Source organism: Motacilla alba, chromosome 4A, assembly GCF_015832195.1.
Source record: "Motacilla alba alba isolate MOTALB_02 chromosome 4A, Motacilla_alba_V1.0_pri, whole genome shotgun sequence".
Classification (NCBI taxonomy): Eukaryota; Metazoa; Chordata; class Aves; order Passeriformes; family Motacillidae; genus Motacilla; species Motacilla alba.
This window is the reverse complement of record NC_052045.1, coordinates 6486411-6505900: the sequence shown is the minus strand read 5'-3', so window position 1 is coordinate 6505900 and position 19490 is coordinate 6486411. Positions and strand designations below refer to the sequence as shown.

Here is a 19490-nt window from a genome sequence, read left to right as displayed (position 1 = left end):
CAAAGATCCTGTAGTTTAGCACACTGGCATTTTAGCACTTTGGAAGGAAAAATTAGAAGTGCATCCACCAGCTAAATGGAAGGGTAGCAGCTGAATATTTGTGGCTGTAAAGGGAGCCTAACCTGGGTTCTAAGTTAGGGTACCTGGAAGACCCCATTCTAAGTTGTTTTTGACTGACATATGAAACTGCAGGTGTGGCACTGGTTCAGAGCTCTTCCAGCAATAAGGTTAGCTGGCAGTTTTCTCTCAGATATACTTGACATGCCTGACATAGAAAGGGAGAGAGACCTACCTCATCTTTAACTAGGGCAACATTCAAGGCACTTGTCCCATGATACAGCCTGAGATGATTTGGCCTTTGATACAGGAACATGATCCAAGTGCTACGCCTTTTCCTCTGCTTGCCTGCTTTGCTCTTGCCTGTGAGTAAATAGTGCTTTCATCAGAATCTCTACTTGTTTGCCACTGTGGTGGTGTGTTTCCTGGGCTGAGAATGACAGCCATTTTCAGTCATCATCTTGATGCTAAAATGTACATTTAAGAGGCTGCTTATGGCTCCCTCTTCTGCTGTGGAGCAGCACCCAATGGCAGGAACATAGTTCAGAGGGAGCTGGGTGAGTGCTGAGGGGAAGGACAGAAATTGTCATGCAGACCTAGAAAACATGGAGTAAGAGAGAATGAGAGAAAAGGTTACCTGAAAGATCTTCTGTTTCTTCTCTGAACATAGTAAAAAACCCTGATTAATGTGTGCTTAGACTTTCTGCAGAGGGTGAAGTGAGTCACCAGAAAGGCACCTTTTCCCCTATGTCAGTATGGCTTACTGAGTAGAATTATAAGCTAAAAGTAGTGCTCAGTTAGCAGTTTTGTAGTAGCTGGTCAAGGGACCATGGTAAGTGCTGATTTTAAGGCTGCATCCAATCTGTTGCCCATTGTAAACCGAGCTTTACCCAGCAGGCTAAACAAGACCCAGGGACTGACTTAATGCTCCCCCTGGAATGAAGATGCAGCTCTCCAGATGAGAGTGTAGATTTTAGGTATCTAAGTATTATGGTCTGTGTTAAACAGACTCTATTCTCCCATCCTTTGTGCCAGCCCTTCTCCATCCTTAGCCACTGCCAGTAGCTGTTTGCTTTTTGGAACATCTCACACTTCATTAGGGCTCTGAATGCTGAACACCCCCAGACATAATTATGCTGCTGCCAGCCAGATTCCTTGCAGCTGTAGAAAGCTGTTTCTTCTTCATGCTTTCCCCTTTGCTAAATGGAACTAAATAGCCTGCTAAAGCTGAGGAGGGAGGAGGACTGTCCTCCCTGCCTTAGTTCAGTGGCAGCTTGGGACTGTGATGGTGAGTGCTGTGCTCTCTCCCCTCTTCTCTGCCCCCAGTTTGTTGTCTCTGCTATTGCTGTGCAGGCTTCTGCTGTGGAATAAAAGTCCTTTTGTGTGGGACCACAGTGTGGAGCCTTTCAGCTCCTTGCTGGCAGACCAGCCTGTTGAATTCCCAGGCATAAGCTGCTGTCAAGTGGAAGAGAGGAAAGCAGACCCATGCAGTCGAGTGAGGAGCTCCTATCCCATTCATATGTTAATGCTTCTAAGAACAGAGCTGTGCTTGGGCTCTACTACAGCCTTTCTTCCCCTCCTTGAACCATCTGCTTCCAATCACAGAATCACAGAATATGCTGGCTTGGAAGGGACCCACAAGGATCATTGAGTCCAACTCTTGGCTCTGCACAGGACCATCCTCAAGAATCACACCATGTGCCTGACAGCATTGTCCAAATGTTTCTTAAACTGTCAATCTTTGTGCTGTGACCACTTCCCTGGGGAGCCAGTGCCCAACCACCTTCTGGGTGAAGAATCTTTTTTTCTGGTATCCATCCTAAACCTTCCCTGACAACTTCGGGCCATTCCCTTGGGTCTGGTCACAGGTCACCACAGGGAAGTGATCAGTGTCTGCCCCTCCTCTTCCCCTCACAAGGAAGTTGTAGACTGTGATGAGGTCCCCCCTCAGTCTCCTCTTCTCCAGGCTGAATGGACCAAGTGAACTCAGCTGCTCCTCACACAGCTTCCCCTCAAGACCCTTCATGTTCATTGCCCCCTTTGGACCCTCTCTAATATTTTAATATTAGAGATTAATATCTTTCTTATATTGTAGTGACCAGAACTTCATGTATATAGCAAACCCTGATTCTTCAAAAGCCTCCTCAGCTGTGTGCATCCTGCTGCACGATGCACAAGTGATCTACATCCCCCTGAATCTGCAGGGGCTCTAGCCCAGCTCTCCTGCTCATGTTTGAGCAAGGACAGGCTGAATAATTTCAGGAATCCCAGTGGGATGGTGTACATGGACTACATGACCTAGTGTAGGTTTTGTCTGTGTGTGTGCCACCAATGGCATGCCTCTGCTGAAAACTGCATTTGTTTTTTCTGCCTGAAAGGAACAAAGGCCCTGATACTGCTTTTGAAAGGCCAGAAGAAAGGTGTTATCCAAGGCCTAAACAATCTAATTAGTGACGTGTTTGCAAGGAATCTTTGTCTTTGATGTTGTATCTTACCAAAGTAGAGCCCACATCAGAAGGGAACAGAGCGTACCTTTGGGCAGTACAAAATTACATCAACTGACCTGGCAGCTGGTTTTCACAGGGCAAGTCTCAGTCTCTGCACCAATGTTAGCCCCTTGCTGCACCCTGTGGCATGTCCCAGGATTTTCAGGGCACAAAGGGGGATGTCTTGATAGCAATCAGGCTTTGGAGAAACTTCCCCCTCCTTTTAACCAACAGTGGCCCTGTACTGCAGTAGTCTTGCTGCCCCAACATGAGATTCTTGTCTCTTGTCACAACATGTCTTTAAGGGCTTCTTAATTCCTATTTACATAGCATGCCTGGTGTGCTAGGGAAGTTACAGAGAGAGCTCACATAATGGTGTAGTTAAGGTCTGTGGTGGCTCTTTGTCCTGGCACAGGGGATAGCATATGGATTTAGCCTCTGCACTTCCTCTTAATGGTGCTGCTCAGTAAAGAGCTGTATGAAAGGCCTGTCTATAGCTATCAGTAGAGTAGAAAAGAATCTTAAAGTAGCACATGACTTGCCCAGGAATAGTACATTTGCATGATAAGTGTGGGATATACCTGAAAATGGAGCTGTGTTCCTCATTCCTGGCAGTTACTAGACCTGTCAGAGCTGTTGCATTGTACATGTTGGCTTATAAGCAGCTGAAAAAAATAACATTCCAGCTGTTATTTATAAATAGCAACAAGCCTCAAAGAGCTGAAGGAGAAGAAAGAATATCACACACATCCACTTAAGACCTCTTAGATGCCAAATCATCTTTCTGTGCACTGCAGCAGGAGAGGCAGGTGGTCAGGGTACTTGTCTGAACTTACCTCTGACACGTTCTCAGCCACTGGTGAGTTCAGTCCATCAGGGATCTTGCTAATAATCACCTTTCTTTCAGGTTGTCAAGACAATTGGTTTGCGAGAGGTCTGGTTTTTTGGACTTCAGTATCAAGACACCAAGGGTTTCTCAACATGGCTAAAATTGAACAAAAAGGTATGTTTGCTCCAAAATTTTGCTCGTCCTTGTTCCCTTCTGAGAGTGCAGGGGCAAATTCAGTCTCCATACTTCTGTCAGGGATCTGTTCCTGCCAACCTATGCACCTCAAGTACTGCAAGATCAGTGAGCTGGTGTTGTGGTGTCCACACACTCCCTCCCCAGGGTATGAGGAGTTGTGCTATCTGACCTGGTCCTGCATCTAGCTCTGTTTCCAGGCCAGATTTGTTACCCTTCCTGGTAAAACACTGATGTTGTGCTCAAGTGAGCATCTTGGTTGGGGAGACACCTGAAAAGTAACTTAGCTACCACTGGTCATAAGTACTGGCTTGTGTGAGTCCAGTGGGGAGAAGTGATGAGGTGTTTAACAGTAAGTACTTGAAAATCTTTACTTTTCTGCACACTCTTCTGCATTGGAAAGCAGATTTTTTTTTCTAGTGCATGCTTGTTTTCCTGTTTATAAACTGCTCCCTTTCTCTTGTAGATAGGCTATAAAAATCTGCTCACTCTGTTCCAGGTAACAGCACAGGATGTACGTAAAGAAAGCCCCCTGCTTTTCAAATTCCGTGCCAAGTTCTACCCAGAAGATGTGGCAGAAGAGCTGATCCAGGACATCACACAGCGCCTTTTCTTTCTCCAAGTGAAGGAGGCAATTCTCAACGATGACATTTACTGTCCCCCAGAAACAGCTGTCCTTCTGGCTTCCTATGCCGTCCAGTCCAAATACGGAGACTTCAACAAAGATGTGCACAAGTCTGGCTACCTTGCTAGTGATAAACTGCTCCCACAAAGGCAAGTGAACCTGGATAGTCTTAGACGTTCTCTTTCTTAAAGGGTTTGTGATTTTTTAATTTTTTTTTTTTAATGTAGGGGGTGTTTTGATTGCAATGCTCAGAATAAAATATAGCCTTGTGCCACTTTAAGCATTTAAATTAGTATTCAATTAAGAGCTTTAACCTTTAGCTTCCTATTGCCACTCTGAAACCCTAATCAGAAGTAGTGAGAGAAGCTCCAAAACAAAATACACTACAAGAAGAAGAAACTGAATAAAATGTGACATTTATTAGAAGTCTGAATACTGACCATTGTCTCTACCTAGCCTTTTAAGAAAGCTGTATTTCTTGGAATATTTTTGTGGGGGAACTCTGATGCCAATGGAGTATTTAATGAAGCACTATTATAGAGTGATGTGATTGTGTGTGTGCATATATGTAGTGCTTGGTTTGAAATATCCTATGTATACTCTTTCTAGGGTTTTGGAGCAGCACAAGCTTAACAAGGACCAGTGGGAGGAGAGGATCCAGGTGTGGCATGAGGAACATCGAGGAATGATTAGGTAACCGATGCAGTGTGAAACTGCTGTATTTAAAGTAGTGCTAGTGTGTAATGTATGAATTCATTACAGGATAAGTTAGCATTCTTCAGGTTATTTTGCTCAGAGTAACTAGTTTACATGCCTCTGCTGGTCCATGCCAGCTGGCTGTTCTTAGTAAAACAAGATTGAGTTTGCAGAGTTTGTAATTATCTACTAGAGTGATGCTTAGAACTTTTGCCAGCTTGTTGCTGCTCTGTCCACATGGGAAGATAGCACCTTCTTGCTCTAATGGCTTAAAGACTCAAAAAAGAATATCTGCTTTCTTTTTACATGCTGCAGAGAAGATGCTGTCTTGGAGTACCTGAAAATTGCACAGGATCTGGAAATGTATGGTGTGAACTACTTCAGCATTAAGAACAAGAAAGGCTCTGAGCTCTGGCTAGGTGTAGATGCTCTTGGACTCAACATTTACGAGCAGAATGATAGGTAATAAACCCCTCTCTCTTCATTCTTGCCTTCAGCTCCTTTCCAATATAAAGTTATTAAAAATCAATCTCTCCTGGAATTCAAATCTTTAACTGAACCTCCACCATTTCTGTATCATTCTTGGCTGTGTTTTTGACATTGGCAGAATAATCCATAACATGTGATTATTTGGACCAACAAATACAAGAAATTGGCAAATTTTTTCAAGATAGTTTCACTTTATCCCTAGTCTTCCTGCTATAGTTGCATTCTCCAGTTCTGATTTTCATTAAAAAACCCAAAAAAGTGAGATTGAAAACCTGCTTATTATATTTATATTTCATCTGTGTGACTAATTTTGTCTGCTGATTTCAACTACCATAACAGCACTGATATATAAGGGTGGTTTTGCTATAATTTTAGCTTTATATTCTAAGTCAAGAATTTGGAATGACTTTGGGTTCTCTTATTTCTTTTTGCTTCCCATTTTTGCAGGCTAACACCGAAAATTGGATTCCCCTGGAGTGAGATCAGAAATATCTCATTCAATGACAAGAAATTTGTTATTAAGCCTATTGACAAGAAAGCACCAGTAAGAAGCAAGATTCATATTAAGCTATTAAACTTTCAGCTTCTTAGCTGAACTATTTCTGTGGATTTAGTTTTGGGGACTTTTTGGGGTTCTTTGCACAGCATCTTTTCATCAATAGCATTAAGGCTGATGTAAGCAGGGAAACCTATTCAGGGCAGTCAAGTGATAGTTACGATTTTTTCTGGCTGAGAGGGTAGAAATTCAGTATAAGCTTAAACTTTTAACATCAGTGGCAGGAAGTAGCTCTTTGTTTAGGGTTTCTGATTCTCCTGAGACTGTTCAGATTCTCTGATAATACAGTCAGGGATCTGAGGGACCTCTGTTAGCTGTAGATGCTTCCTTTGCAACCTGTTGGCTTTAATAGCGTGTGGGATGATCTTTTGCAGGTTTTCACCTTACTTAAAGCAGAAGCTTTAGGTTATTTTGTAGGGTAGGCTGGAATTTTTTTCCTTGCAAATTTATATTGAATGTAATTGCTTTCATCTTTAAGGCCTAATAATTTCCAGTGCTAGCCAGTACCTTCTATTCCTCTGGTCATTCTTGTTCCATTGCTGCTTGAAAGCATTTCCCTGTTGCTGTTGCTCCTTTTGAACAGAACAAAGTTATTTATCCATTGATTGTAACACTTAACACCCTTGCTGGCATAAGCCATGACGTTACATTAAATGTGGCTGGCCAGGCTATTATACAGATTATTGAAGTGGGAAGGAAGGTGGGAGAAGCCAGGGACTTGGTGTGCCTGGTAAAGCAGCCCTGCTGGTGTTTGCAATGAAGTGGTGATGCCAGATGCTGTGTGCTTGGTGCTAGGGATGTGTTACAGTGAAACCCAGAGCACTGGAATGACACACTGGGTGCTCCTGCCTCGGGTGTGCCTGTCAGGTTGAAATCCATTGCGGAAATAAGTGTCTAACAGCCCCCACCAATGAATTGGACATTATAAAGAAAAGCTGGCTGGCAGCTCTAAAATGCTTGGGGTCTTAGGAGCATAGTGCATAGCACAAGGGGCTTCTTATGCTGAAAGAACAAATCTAATGCTGCCTTTTTCTTGTCCCAAGGACTTTGTATTCTATGCCCCTCGGTTACGGATTAACAAGCGAATCCTGGCCCTTTGCATGGGGAACCACGAGCTCTACATGCGCAGACGTAAGCCAGACACCATCGAGGTGCAGCAGATGAAGGCACAGGCTCGGGAAGAGAAACACCAGAAACAGATGGAGAGGTTGGTAGGGCTCTGAGTAACCTGGGTGTGGCAAATCACTGCATGAGTAGCATCATGTGCTAGATAAATGGCTGGCAGCACCTTAATCTGCTTGAGCCAAAAATAGAGCAGGTTGCTCTCTGCTTCAGTAGGTCTGATGGGTTGATAGTAATGGTACTCACCACAAATGTGACTTCCCATTACTTTCTGGGACTTATGAACTTGTCATTGAGATGAATGCCAGCAGAGCTTTATATTTTTGCACTTCTACAAAGGGAGTAAAGCTCATTATCTGAGTGCTGTAGGGCACATCTTGTGTGTGCTCTTTTTGTGTGTTTACTAGGAAGTGCTCCAAGTTGGTTTGAAATTACATTGTGATTTCCTTCCATCAGAGCCCTGCTGGAGAATGAGAAGAAGAAGAGGGAATTGGCAGAAAAGGAGAAGGAGAAGATTGAGCGTGAGAAGGAGGAGCTGATGGAGAGACTCAAGCAAATTGAGGAGCAAACCAAGAAAGCTCAGCAAGGTAATAGGAAATCTTTCAGTGTTTCCTTTGATGAATAGTCTGAGTGAGAAGGGTTCAAACAGTAAAGCTATGAGCATCTCTGAGAAATTTGTCTCTCCAGTGTTGTGTGCTAACTAGTGTTAGGGCCCTGGTTTAGCCTCCTGAAGCTGAATGTAAGCCCTCCAGATGCAGTTGCTGAAAAAATATATGCATTAAAGAAATGGGTAACAGCCAAGACGTCTCTCTTGGCAGCAGAAGTAGCTTGCCATTGCTCCTGTGCTGCCTGGAAGCTTTATCCCAGTATATCTGTAGTGGAAGGAGTCTGAGTGTAGCAGGGGTCACAGCAGCCATTGCTGTGGTGATTCATTATCTAATTGCTAGATTTAGTGTGGTATTGCCCAAGTGAAATACTGAATGCTTCTCTGCCCTTAGGTATGTCATTTTGGGCTGGGTGCTTCCCCACAAATCCACTGGGGGTGGGCCTGACTTTTAGTCTTATGGCTCCAGGTAAAATGTAAAGGAGAGGACAGGGAACAGTTGCTTGCATCCCTCCTTTACCTGTCCCTCTGAAGGAAAACCCTTATCCAGACAGACTTTCCTCTTCTACTGCTGTTCTTTACTTGATCTGACTTGAAATGTGCTCCCCTATTTTTAGAATTGGAAGAACAGACCCGCAGAGCTCTGGAGCTGGAACAGGAGAGAAAACGAGCTCAGGAGGAAGCAGAGAAACTGGCTAAGGAACGTAGAGAAGCAGAAGAGGCAAAGGAGGCCCTATTGAGAGCATCCCATGATCAACAAAAGACCCAGGAACAGTTGGTAAGTTGGTGAACTAAAAATCAAGTAGGGAAAACAGTGAAAGGGGAAGAATTTAAGCTTTTGAAGCAAACCAGGCTATGAATATAGTGAGGAAGCACTACATTCGTAGGTTCTTCAATTTTTATCCTCAAGTAGATGAAAATATACATAAATACAAATGTATTTGTACAGTAGATTTGTATTGCTTTTTGCCTTTTTTGTATGTGATAAAGTGTTGCTTTCCCTGGTTTGGATTCAAAGAACTGAGCTTTGTAGCTCTGTTTTGGGGAGAAGGAAAAAGAACCAACTCAACAACCAAACAAAACCCCAGCCCACAATGAAATGCAACATTTTTTTGGCTTCCTTTCCTCTTTCATCATGGAGGTATTGGTGGAACTGAAGTTAACAGGAAGGCTTTCTTCTCACTGAAAAGATGTGTTTTCACTCAGGACTTGAACTAAATGCTTGATTTAGCAAGTACCATGGGTTTTGTTCCACTCAAAGCCTTTCTTCTGCAGGCTGCTGAGATGGCAGAACTCACAGCGAGGATCACACAGCTGGAGCTGGCCCGGCAGAAGAAGGAGAGTGAGGCGCAGGAGTGGCAGTATAAGGTAAAGCAGAATCTGAGCAAATGGCATACTTTCTGTGGAATTGCTCTTTGATCTGGGTTGTAACCTAGACTGCTGCCCTGGATTCTGTGCTACACTCAATGCTTGCAAGCTTGAGGCTGTTGTAAATATGCAGCTTTGGTTTTCTCCATGGAACTGGTGACTTATTCTAACTCCATGTAGCAATTTTTGACTAATTAGACCCGTAGCCCATTTTCCATTAACAGTAACCATTCTTCAAATCTCTAAAGTGTTATCCAGCAGAAAATTTTGCAAATGATGGTGGCTGAGTAGCTTTGGAATATACCCCTTCAGAGGTCCAAGGTTTCCTGTAACAAGCACCAAGTGGTGCCTCTGTGAGAAGTCTCAGGCACTCGGGATTATACTGACTGACTCACTGTGGCATATCCTACTGCAGGCACAGAGGGTGCAGGAGGACCTAGAGAAGACCAAAGAGGAGTTGAAGACTGCCATGAGCACCCCTCATGTCACTGAACCCATGCACTCTGAGAACGAGCACGATGATGAGCAGGATGAGAATGCAGCAGAAGCCAGTGCTGAGCTGCGGTCAGAGGCCACCATCAAGGACCGCAGCGAGGAGGAGCGCACCACCGAGGCAGAGAAGAATGAGAGGGTCCAGAAACACTTGAAGGTAAGAAGCTGGCAGCAGTGTGTGTGTGTGTGTGTGTGCTGCTTCTACTTTTCTCAACACTTCCTGCAGCTGGAAGGTATTGCTGTTATTTAAAAAATGAGGGGACATGCAGGGAAGGGAGATCATGATTTTGCCAGATAGCTGCTTAACCATTGAGAAGAGAGGCAGATCTTGTCTCCTGGCACTTGAATTCCATTTTACTGGAAGCAGTGAAGTATTTTGAAGCAGTGCCAACAAGTAGTGTCTGTCAGATGTAGTGTGCTTTCTGTGAGTATTGCCAACCACCTGACAGCTGTTCACAGCCCTGGCTGCAAGGAAGTGAAGAACTTTGTCTGATTGCTATCCAGCAGCTGTCTCTAACTGCCAAGTCTGGGTTGCATTGCAAAACTCTGCATTGCAAAACCCTGGAGTAGCCCACTAGGGCTCAGCACGGAGACAGCACTACTGCACCATCTTCTTGTAAGGAACTCCAGTGTTCTGATGTTCAATTCCAAGCATTTAGTTGTGCTGCCTGACTTGCACCAGGCTTTGCTCATTCTGCATTGTACCGTGGTGGTTACACACAGAAGGGTAGAGGTGCATTTTAATCTTCTGCAGTAAGTTTCTTTTCTGGTGGAAAGCTAGTAATTCCTCAGATTCTGCAAGATGTTCTTGCTGTCTTTAGGGATCCCTCCACATGGCCATTCTTTTAAAGTACAGGCATTGGAGACAATCTTTCTTAACTGTGCTAGATGAAGATAAATAGGTGACAGATTACCTGACGTTTTATACCCTCAAATGTTAGGGAGAAATATGAACAACTTCCACAAAATCATAGATCTGTTTACGTTGGAGGGGCCTCCATGAGATCATCAAATCCCACTTCTTTGCTCAAGCAAAGTCAGCTAGAGCAGGTTGCCCCGGGGCTTGTCTGTTTCCTGTCTCTGTAGATACCAGATCTTTAGGAGGATCAGCAGGAAATCTTGTCCAGCTTTGAGTCTCTGGCATGTACTGACCTGTTGCTGTCTGTTTCTCCTCCTCCAAAGGCTCTTTCCTCAGAGCTGGCAAACGCTCGGGATGAAACCAAGAAGACAGCCAATGACATGATCCACGCTGAGAACATGCGCCTGGGCCGAGACAAGTACAAGACCCTGCGCCAGATCCGGCAGGGGAACACCAAGCAGCGCATCGACGAGTTCGAGTCCATGTAAACTCTCCCCTGCACCTGCTGCCCTGCACTCTCCTCTCCCCTCTTTCCCATCCTCTCCCATCATCACTCATAATCGTGCTATGCTGGAACCACTACAGAAGAGTGACCATGGTCTTATTTATCAAGTTTTGGGCAAATGCTGGAGTTAAGTGACAGAAGAAGGAATAGTAATAACGCCTGCCTGGGGTGGCTTGGGGAAGCAAATGTGTATTAGGGCAAATCTGAAGTTGTTTGGCTTGGGGTAAAGTCTTAGTGTGCTGGGTTTGCCCACTGAGGTGGCTGTGTTGCTGTCTTCTCCCGTTGTGTGGGGAGACCAGCATGTACTGCATTAAATAGTCAAGAGCTGACAGTCTGACACTCTGCCTTCCTACTAACCTGTGCAAGCTTCAGGATTAAGCTTAGTAGCCAGGGTCTGAATTTCTGACTTAACCCAGAGTCTGAATCATGTAGTTAAAAAGGGGAGACTGGAGCTTAGGAAGAAGGATCGAAGGTAAAATATGGACTTTCTCTCTAAAAGACCAAAGCTTTTGTCCTACAAAAATAAGCAGACCAAACAGATTCTGTGGTGTTCCTGCTGGTGTTACATTTTGTTGTTTAATGATGGAGCTTTGAATTTCCTAATCATGAGGAGGCCTTTGGAATATTTCCACTGATACAGTGTGGTTTGAAGCCTCGAATTCCCTGCTTTCCAGAGGTTTTGTCTCTGGTCAATGGCTTTGTTCACTATCATTTGTCTGACTTCAATGTAACCAGTGAGGCAGAGATAGCTAAAGTACACTGCCTTCCTTTTTGGTTTTGCCAATGAAAACCTAAAGTGGGAGGTAGAAATGTAAAAGACTAAAAATTATTGTAGCTGTATTTTCCCTTGCTGAATAGATACTTTTCTAATTACGTGAACAAGATTTCAGGTTTTTCCATAAGAGGCCTTTTTAGCACATAGTCGTTGGTGCCTTATGACTGTGTATAGATCTACTGTAGCTCAGATACCTTTAATTTAAACTAGATGCAATCATAAAAACTGATTAGCAGCTGGGGACCAAAAACTGCTCTCATATTTGGGTCATGTACAAGACTGCATCTGTCTTCCTGGCTTCCAGCAGCATTTGAGGGGAGAGGATCCTGAGACACTTGTCCAATTGCTTTCTTAATCCTCACTAGCACTCTGCCACATCCCTGGCTCAAGTGCTTTTCCTTCCCCAGAAGGATGCTTGGCCTTTTGTAGCTTTGAGAACAGAAGGCTTTCTCTTAAGAAATGGGATACAAATGGTTGTGAGACTGGTCCTAGAGCTGCTTGTGCCAGTTATAGTAATAACCATCACCTCCTGTCATCCAAGCTGCCCATGCTGTAGCTACCCAGGGAACTCCCTGCCATTTCTGTGGAGGAAATAGCCATGTATGCTCAGGGTTGACTTGGATGTTGCCTTCATCCCTCATAAAAGGAACTGTTAACCTTCAAGAGAGTCATCTTAAAAATGGGTTCCACCTAAAGTGAAGTCCTCCTTTGTTTTGCCCTCCTTGGATTAGCCTGTCCCTATAGGAAGTCATTAGATTAGCCTGGGATTTATTTTCTTGCCTAGCATAATTCCAAATTCCGTGACCTGCTCAGTTTTGTTGATTCTCCTTTTGTATGATGTTACTGGTAATGGTGATAGAAGGAAAACATCTGAAAACTGGAGCATTTTCAGCTCCCTGGTGTATGAAAAAGGGCAAAGGGAGACTGTGCCAAAAAAGAAATGTTCATGATAGTGTTAACAAACTGCAGTATTTCCCCAAGAATTCCTTGGGTGGCTGGAAACAACCTCACCAGTTCTGTGTTACTTTATTTTTTGAAAGCAATGCAAGTCTGTGTGGAGATTCATACAAATACCAGCCAACCTGTGTTAGAAGCAACATGCCAACCTATGCTCTCAAACCTCCAGGTGTGTCATGTGGGAGCCCCTCCTCTCCCCTGGACACAGAGTGCTTTTGGGGGGCACATGAACATGGCAAGCTTTTTGTTGGCCAAGAAAAATATGCCTCAGTACCATGAAAGTCACAAATGAAAGATTGGAGTTAAATTTGTCAGAATGTATTTGCATATTTCTGTACTGAAGGTGATTGGCATTGGCTCTGCATGAGTCTCGTTACTGGGGAACAGACAACCTTTAAACTTCTGTTTTGGTGCTTTAAAGCTGGTTCTCAGCACTTCTGCTCTGTCCATGGCAACTATTGATGCATTTGAGGGGAGAAAAATCCTATCTAATATTTTAATAATTTCCTAACAAGCTGATGTATGGTGCCTGGAATATGTGTTCAAATAATAAACCAGTAATTTTCTGCTTTGATGGGTCACACAACACTGCTGAGCTCTCATGTATTATGATGTTGGCATGACTTCTGTTTATATGGTTTTTTAAACGTTCTAATTCCACATGGTCCAATAAAGGAATAGAACGGCTTGTGCCAGTGAGTCCACCTAACTCTTTGTAGTTGTTTCAGCCCTGCCTTCTTTTTAACCAGTATTATATTCCAGTGGTATCTAATGATATTTGATTTCAATATTTCTAGCTATGCACAATTAGAAAATATTAGTCAAGGGATGGATGGTATGTTTATGGTCCTCCCCTTGGAAATGTATACTGTATTATAAAGATGATATTTTGCAAGAAAACTAATGTAAGAAGCTTTCAGTATTATGGTGAGATTTGTAGACACATTTTTTTATTTGTTAGATACAGTGAATTGTTCTTCCTCTTCATGTTCCAGTTTAATTGGATAACTACTCCTCTTGGGGGTGGGGGGGAGGGAAGTACTTTATCACATGTTGCCTGGCTTATTTTTTCTTGTTTTATTTTTTTGTTGCTGTAAATTATGTTGAAGGTTTTTGACCATTTGTTTTACTGGATTATAATAAAACATCAATCCCTAAGGTTGTGGAGTAATTCATGGGTCCATGTGCTTATCTGCAGAGAGAACCTTGATTAAGACATGTTTTTCCTGTTCAGAGGAGTTGTTAAAATCCATACCTTGTTCTTCCTGAAGTGCCAATAAAGTTCAGAGAAATTCAGCAGATTGTGTCTGCCTGGTTACTTAAGGTTTGCTTGAAGTCCAGCGCTGTGTCCTGTAGCTGGGCAGATCTGCCTTGTGGTGCCCAGAGGGCAGCCTGGGAGCTCCCTCACAAATAAGGAGATCTTTCTTGCACTCTGAAAGGAACAGCTTCAGTAACAGCCCTTTCCTCCTCCCCAGCCCCCACAGCTGTCCAGCTGGAGCCAGGACTGGAATTGACACTTCTTTGTGGAGGCTCTGAGTACAAATGTTCAACTTGCAAAAGGACTGGCCAGAGAGAAGGGATGGATCTGCTGTGGGTGAGCTCTTGCTGTGCCCAGCCCAGGCCTCTGAGCATCCAGGTTAGCCTGGAGAGGCTGGCTGGGCCTTGGGGCTGCTGCTTGCATGGACACCCTGCCAAGTCTGTGCTGCCATCAGCCTGTTTTGGGGACTTGGGCACAATTTGCTTCCCAGCCGCCTTCCTGTGGCTGTCTCTGCCTGTTTCCCAGGGTCTTGGGATGGGTTCCAGCAATGGAAGAGTGGCTGCTGCCACCTTTCTGCTAATGAACTGTGTGATCTTTATTTGCAGCTGCTTTCTTGGTGGTTGTGAAGAGGTGCCTAACAGAACCTCTGCCTAATTGTTGCTGCGCTGCAGAATAAGGTGGAGATTTCATTGGACCATGTTAGTGCTCAGAGATCTGGTGCTGGGGAAGAGACCTGGACTTCTCTATAACAAAAAGTGTGGAGCAATAGAGGCTTCTGAAATCCCCACCAGGCATGGCTTGGATTCAGTTTCTACAGGTGAGTTTTTTTTTGGTTCCTTCCTGCCAGGATTCCAAAAACCTGAGCCGTGGAGGAATTGCATGCCTTCTTTAATGCTACAGCAGCCTTCAAGTGAAGGTTGCACAGGTCGGGAAAGGTTGATCCTGTTCTTGCTGTTTCTAGTGCCCTTGCTTCTCAATGGATATTACCTTAGAGGCTTGAGGCTTAGTAATTCTCCAGGTAGGTTTATCTATATTCAGTTTGTCTTTGAAGAAATGGAAGTGTAAAGCATTAAAGGCTGAAGACTACTTCTGTACAGGACCATGTTAAAAATCCACACCACCCTATTGTAGCTTGTTGTAAGGCATTCTGTAGTTTAGGATCAGAAATTTGCATTTAACCTCTAACTTTTGGAGACAGCTTCTGTTGGATTTGCTAGTCTGTCTGGGATGTTTCAGATCCAGTTTAGGCTCTATCTACATATGTTTGGGGCTTAGCTGCTTTTGTCTGTGGGACAGGGGCAGACTAGAGCATAAAAGGCTCTCAGAAGGCTGGGGGACTAGAAACACTGTCTTTTGGCAGGTTCTGCAATGTTGCTTTATTAAGCAGAGCAATTTATTAAGAACTCTAAAGAAAAGTCAAAAGTAACTCTGTAGAGTAAAATATTCATTGAGTTCAATCTGTTTGGAAGACTAATGCATTTGGCCTGAGATGCTCTGACTCCAAGTAGGACAAAGCAACTGCAGAAAATAAGACTGATTGCTTTCTCCTTCTCTTCTTTGCTCTTTCTAAATCAGGGAATTGCAAGGGCATGGTCTCCAAATTCTGATTTGTTTTGATGCAGACAAACCCCTGTAGGAATTTCTCTAGGTAGATGAACAGCTTATTAGTTTCTTGCTCAGGATAATATGTTTGGAGGGAAGCACAAGCATTTTTCCAGCATCCCAAGCTTGGTAATGTACAGGGTAAGGTATGATAATTGTAGGCACCCAATTGTGTGGCAGCTGCTGGAGCACCCACAAAGACAGACTGCAATGAGAAAGCAGGGAGCACCCAAGGCATGGCTTGTTTGCCCTGGGCCAGCAGTATGACTGCTCTGCTCCCTGCCAGCTTTGCAGCTGTGCATATCTCAATCTTGGCTGTACAATTTAAATGTCTTATACCAGGGCATATAATCTCAGAGCATGTGACAACTGGCAGAGATCAGAATTCCTCTGTCACTGAGGTCAACCAATAACTGTTACACACCCGTATGCAAATTGAGGCCACGTGTGATGGTAATGTCTCCCTTGCAGAAAAATTACTTCTGTAGGAAAAATGCCCCGTCCCTGGAAATGTTCAAGGCCAGGTTGGATGAGGCCCTGAGCAATCTGGTCTGGTGGGTGGCATCCTTGCCCATGTTCAGGGGATTGGAACTAGATGATTTTTATCCTTTCCAACCCAAAGCATTCTGTAAAAAAAGGTCTGGGCCTCGATGTATGAAATGCTAGGTGGAGGCTGGCTTTTGTCTTGCAGGTTTGCAGTTCCAAGTGCAGTTTCTAGGCAAGGGAGCAGGTCCCTGTGCCTGAACAATGCCTCAATGAGTATCTAGCTCCAGGTGATGGGTCTCTAAACATTACTAGCAATTCCAAGATGGACATTTTCAGGACAGGTGTCAGGACGGAGGGGTATAGTGAAAAGTGGAAGAAAGAATGAGGAGGTATTAGAGAAAATGTAGTGCTGAAACTGCAAAAAGTGATACTGGATGCTTGTGGAAAGGACTGTGCCTTCAGCTTATGGTCAGAATGCACTTGCTCAGAGCAGGTGTTAATATTTCTGGTGAGCAGAGCTAATTTAAAAATTACAAGCCCCCATGAATGGTGTAGCCTGTGGTTGTGCATCATCCTTTAACTAAATACAGGCCAGGATTGGTCTTGAGTCAACAAGTTTGAAGGGGGGTGTGAAATAAACTGCTCTTGAGCTGGGAGGTTATGGTGAAGGCTGTCTACACCCCACATGCGGCAGTATTACACTCCCATCCATCTTTGAAGCATCCTTGACTGGATGCTTGAAGGAGAAGCATGTGCAAATGAAGGTCTTGGCTGGGGCACTGTAACTTCTTAGTGGCCTTCACCCAGGCAGGCAGCAGCTGCATTGTCAGACGTGGCTGCTGTCCAGGAGCCTTGCAGTGAATTCATTGTGCTTTCTTGTTGCAGTGCCAGCCCATCTCTGATTGCATGTCTGCCCTCCTGCTTGCAGTGGTGAGGATATGGTTCTTGCTCCTTTTGTTTGTGTCATTCTCAGAAGGTTGCTGAACACCTAGGGAAGGTTAGAATGGGGCAAACAGCCTTGTTTGAGAGATGTAGAAATAGAGGCACGTTTACAGACTTCTCCCCAAGCCCCAGCCTCTGAGGCAGTACCTGTGACCTGAGCTCACTTGGTTGTGCACTTTGTCCCAGATCTGTGCTCAGTGCATCTCTGGCGAGGCAGCAGCAGTTCTCTGTCTGGGCTTGTGGGCTTGCTAAAAGTCAAACCAGTACAAGCTGTTCTGTTTGCTTTTATTAGCAACTTGCTCTGGAACAGGAAAGGTGGTTAATGGGTTTTTAAAGTGACAATGGGAAAGGTGAATTTTAGTTTTGTTCAGTGCTTTAGTTCTGTGTCAGCAAGCAGCCTATATCTGCTTCCCTACAGGAGTATTTGTGAGGCAGTGAGCTTGGTTAGGAGGGGAGGGGTAATCTGTTCTTGCTTTTCCAATTAATGAAGGCTGCCTTCTGGAAATGTTCATTATTCCTGGGTCTGTGTGCCTGCTGCTCTGACTACAGTCCCTGAGACGTCTCCCATGGGAGCAGCACGAGCTTGCCTCTCTCTACACCTGAACAGCATGGGCAGAGACTGAGCCAGGGCAGCTCTGCCTGCTGGAAACTCTAACACTGGTCAGAGGAGCTGGGTTTGGTATCTCAAAAATCCAAGTATGCCTCTCGCTGTGGAGGGCTGCAAAGGTATTGTGTAGCTTCTGGTTGGGTTAGGCCAGTGCTGATTTCAGTGTTCACTTCCTTGTGCAGAAGTCGGGGCTGAGGTGGAGTTGAGGCAGCTCACAGGTGTTTTGGATATTTGCATGAGAGTGCCTAGCCTGGAGGGAGGGAGAACCACATTGTTTGGTGTGTGCTACAGAAGATATTGGACGATGTATTTCAAGCTAGAAAACCACTTCCTTACCAGCATGTGCCAACCCATGACTGGATGTGTGGGCACAGCCACTGCACTGACAGAGTGTGGCCTGCTGGCAAGAAACCAGGGAGGTGGGGGCAACGTGCCTGTGTGCACTGCTGGGAAGTTGGTTTCTGCCAAATCACACTTGAAACAGAGCTAAGGGTTCTCTTCAGCTGTGTCTGGCCTAATTATAAAATAGGTGCTGACCTGTGAAGCAAAATTTTGAGTGAGGGTTTTGCTTTTTTTTTTTTTTTTCCTTCCAAAAGCAATGATATTTTTTCTTCATTGGTTCAGTTGGTTGTTTGGTTTGGGTTTTTTATTGGCTGGTTTGTTTTTTTGTGGGAGGGGTGGTTATTTGCAAAGCTTTCTATTTTTGTGCCCTTGGCTAAATGAACAATGATTTGATCTCAATGATCTCAAAGGAGATCTTGCTCTGCCCTTTCTCAGTATTTCAAAGATCTTAAAACAGATTAACCAAAGTCTGTAAGGGCCTGATTCTCTCCTGCCCTGGCAGAATTGTTTTGCTTTCACCAGGGAACAGTTTTCCCCTTTGCTGCACCTCAAAGTCTTCCTGACTTCCCTCTCTGTGTTGGCCTCTCTTCCATCAGCTGGCATTGACCTGTCACTCGCTGAGCTCCGAGTTCCTGGCAGGGAGAAGAGTCAGTGCCAGACAAACACACACATGTCCTTGCTGTGGAAACTGCTGTGCATATATCTGATGTATCTCTCTCAGCTCAAGGTTTGCTGGAGAGATAAGATGCTTTGTGGTTTGTATGTGCTGTGGCCTCTCTCCTTGTGTCTCTCGTGGCAAGCCTTGCTTTCTTTCCATGGACATGGCTGAGAGACAGAACTGGGCTGTCTGCTGCATCTCTGTAGTGCCTAAAAAGCAAAGGCAGAACTGGCCAGAGTCTCTCAGCTGCAGAAGCTGCACAGAGTAGTTTTAAGCTTAGGGGTGAGATGGAGCTCAAGAATTTGGCTTTGAAGTCTGAAGCATTTGGGGCAGCTTGTTGGAGAGAGAAAACCACCTGGAAAAGTTGACCTGAGAATTATTATTTTTTTAAATCCTTTATGCATTGCCCATGAATTTGTATCCACTGGAGCTGTGAGAGGTATGTTTGAATGCTTGAACACTTGCCTTTGAGCTGAAGAATACATTTCCCTCCTAGCTTATGGAAAATACTTGCATTCCTTAATGTCTTCGATGGTTTTTTCAGAAAGCCTAAGTCCCTCTTTCCAACCCTTCCAACATGAAAGCTTTGAGTGGAAAACTTTCATTTTGGGGCAAAAAGCCAAAACTTTCTGATCATCTTCAGAACTATGAATCCAATGCTCTGTGTGTGTCTCTGTGTTGAGGCAGGCGTTTTCTATCTTATGCTGTTTTTTTTTCCCTGTACAAATTGCTTAGAGAGTCCAGTATCAACATTTTCTTTTGCTTATACTGGCTACCAATATGTAATTGCATTAAAAAAACCTGATTAAAGCAGACATCCTACCAAATAGTGAGCTGTAAATTTGGTGGAAGGAACCATTCACGCTCTTGAGGTGAGAGCTGTTCCCTAACTCCACAGAAACCAGGAACTGAAACTGTCTTTGCTGTTGTATTTTTGGCCCTCAAATTCACATTGATTTACCCTGTAAAGGAGGGTAGACTAA

The 19490-nt window shown here is 44.3% G+C and overlaps 1 protein-coding gene across 3 annotated transcripts in view; it reads left to right on the top strand.

Moving 5' to 3' along the window:
- Positions 1-13908, top strand: part of MSN (moesin) — a 40906-nt gene extending 26998 nt beyond the window's left edge. For 2 of the 3 annotated variants that reach the window (XM_038164750.1, XM_038164751.1), the window contains exons 3-13: positions 3451-3546; positions 4064-4338; positions 4799-4882; positions 5201-5347; positions 5822-5918; positions 6974-7137; positions 7509-7639; positions 8274-8434; positions 8932-9024; positions 9440-9673; positions 10699-13908. In XM_038164750.1, coding sequence (XP_038020678.1) covers positions 3451-3546; positions 4064-4338; positions 4799-4882; positions 5201-5347; positions 5822-5918; positions 6974-7137; positions 7509-7639; positions 8274-8434; positions 8932-9024; positions 9440-9673; positions 10699-10863 — 1647 coding nt within the window. In that variant the 3' untranslated portion in view covers positions 10864-13908. The remainder of the gene's footprint in view (positions 1-3450; positions 3547-4063; positions 4339-4798; positions 4883-5200; positions 5348-5821; positions 5919-6973; positions 7138-7508; positions 7640-8273; positions 8435-8931; positions 9025-9439; positions 9674-10698) is intronic. The other variant, XM_038164752.1, reaches the window with a different exon arrangement.
- Positions 13909-19490: the final 5582 nt, after the last annotated feature.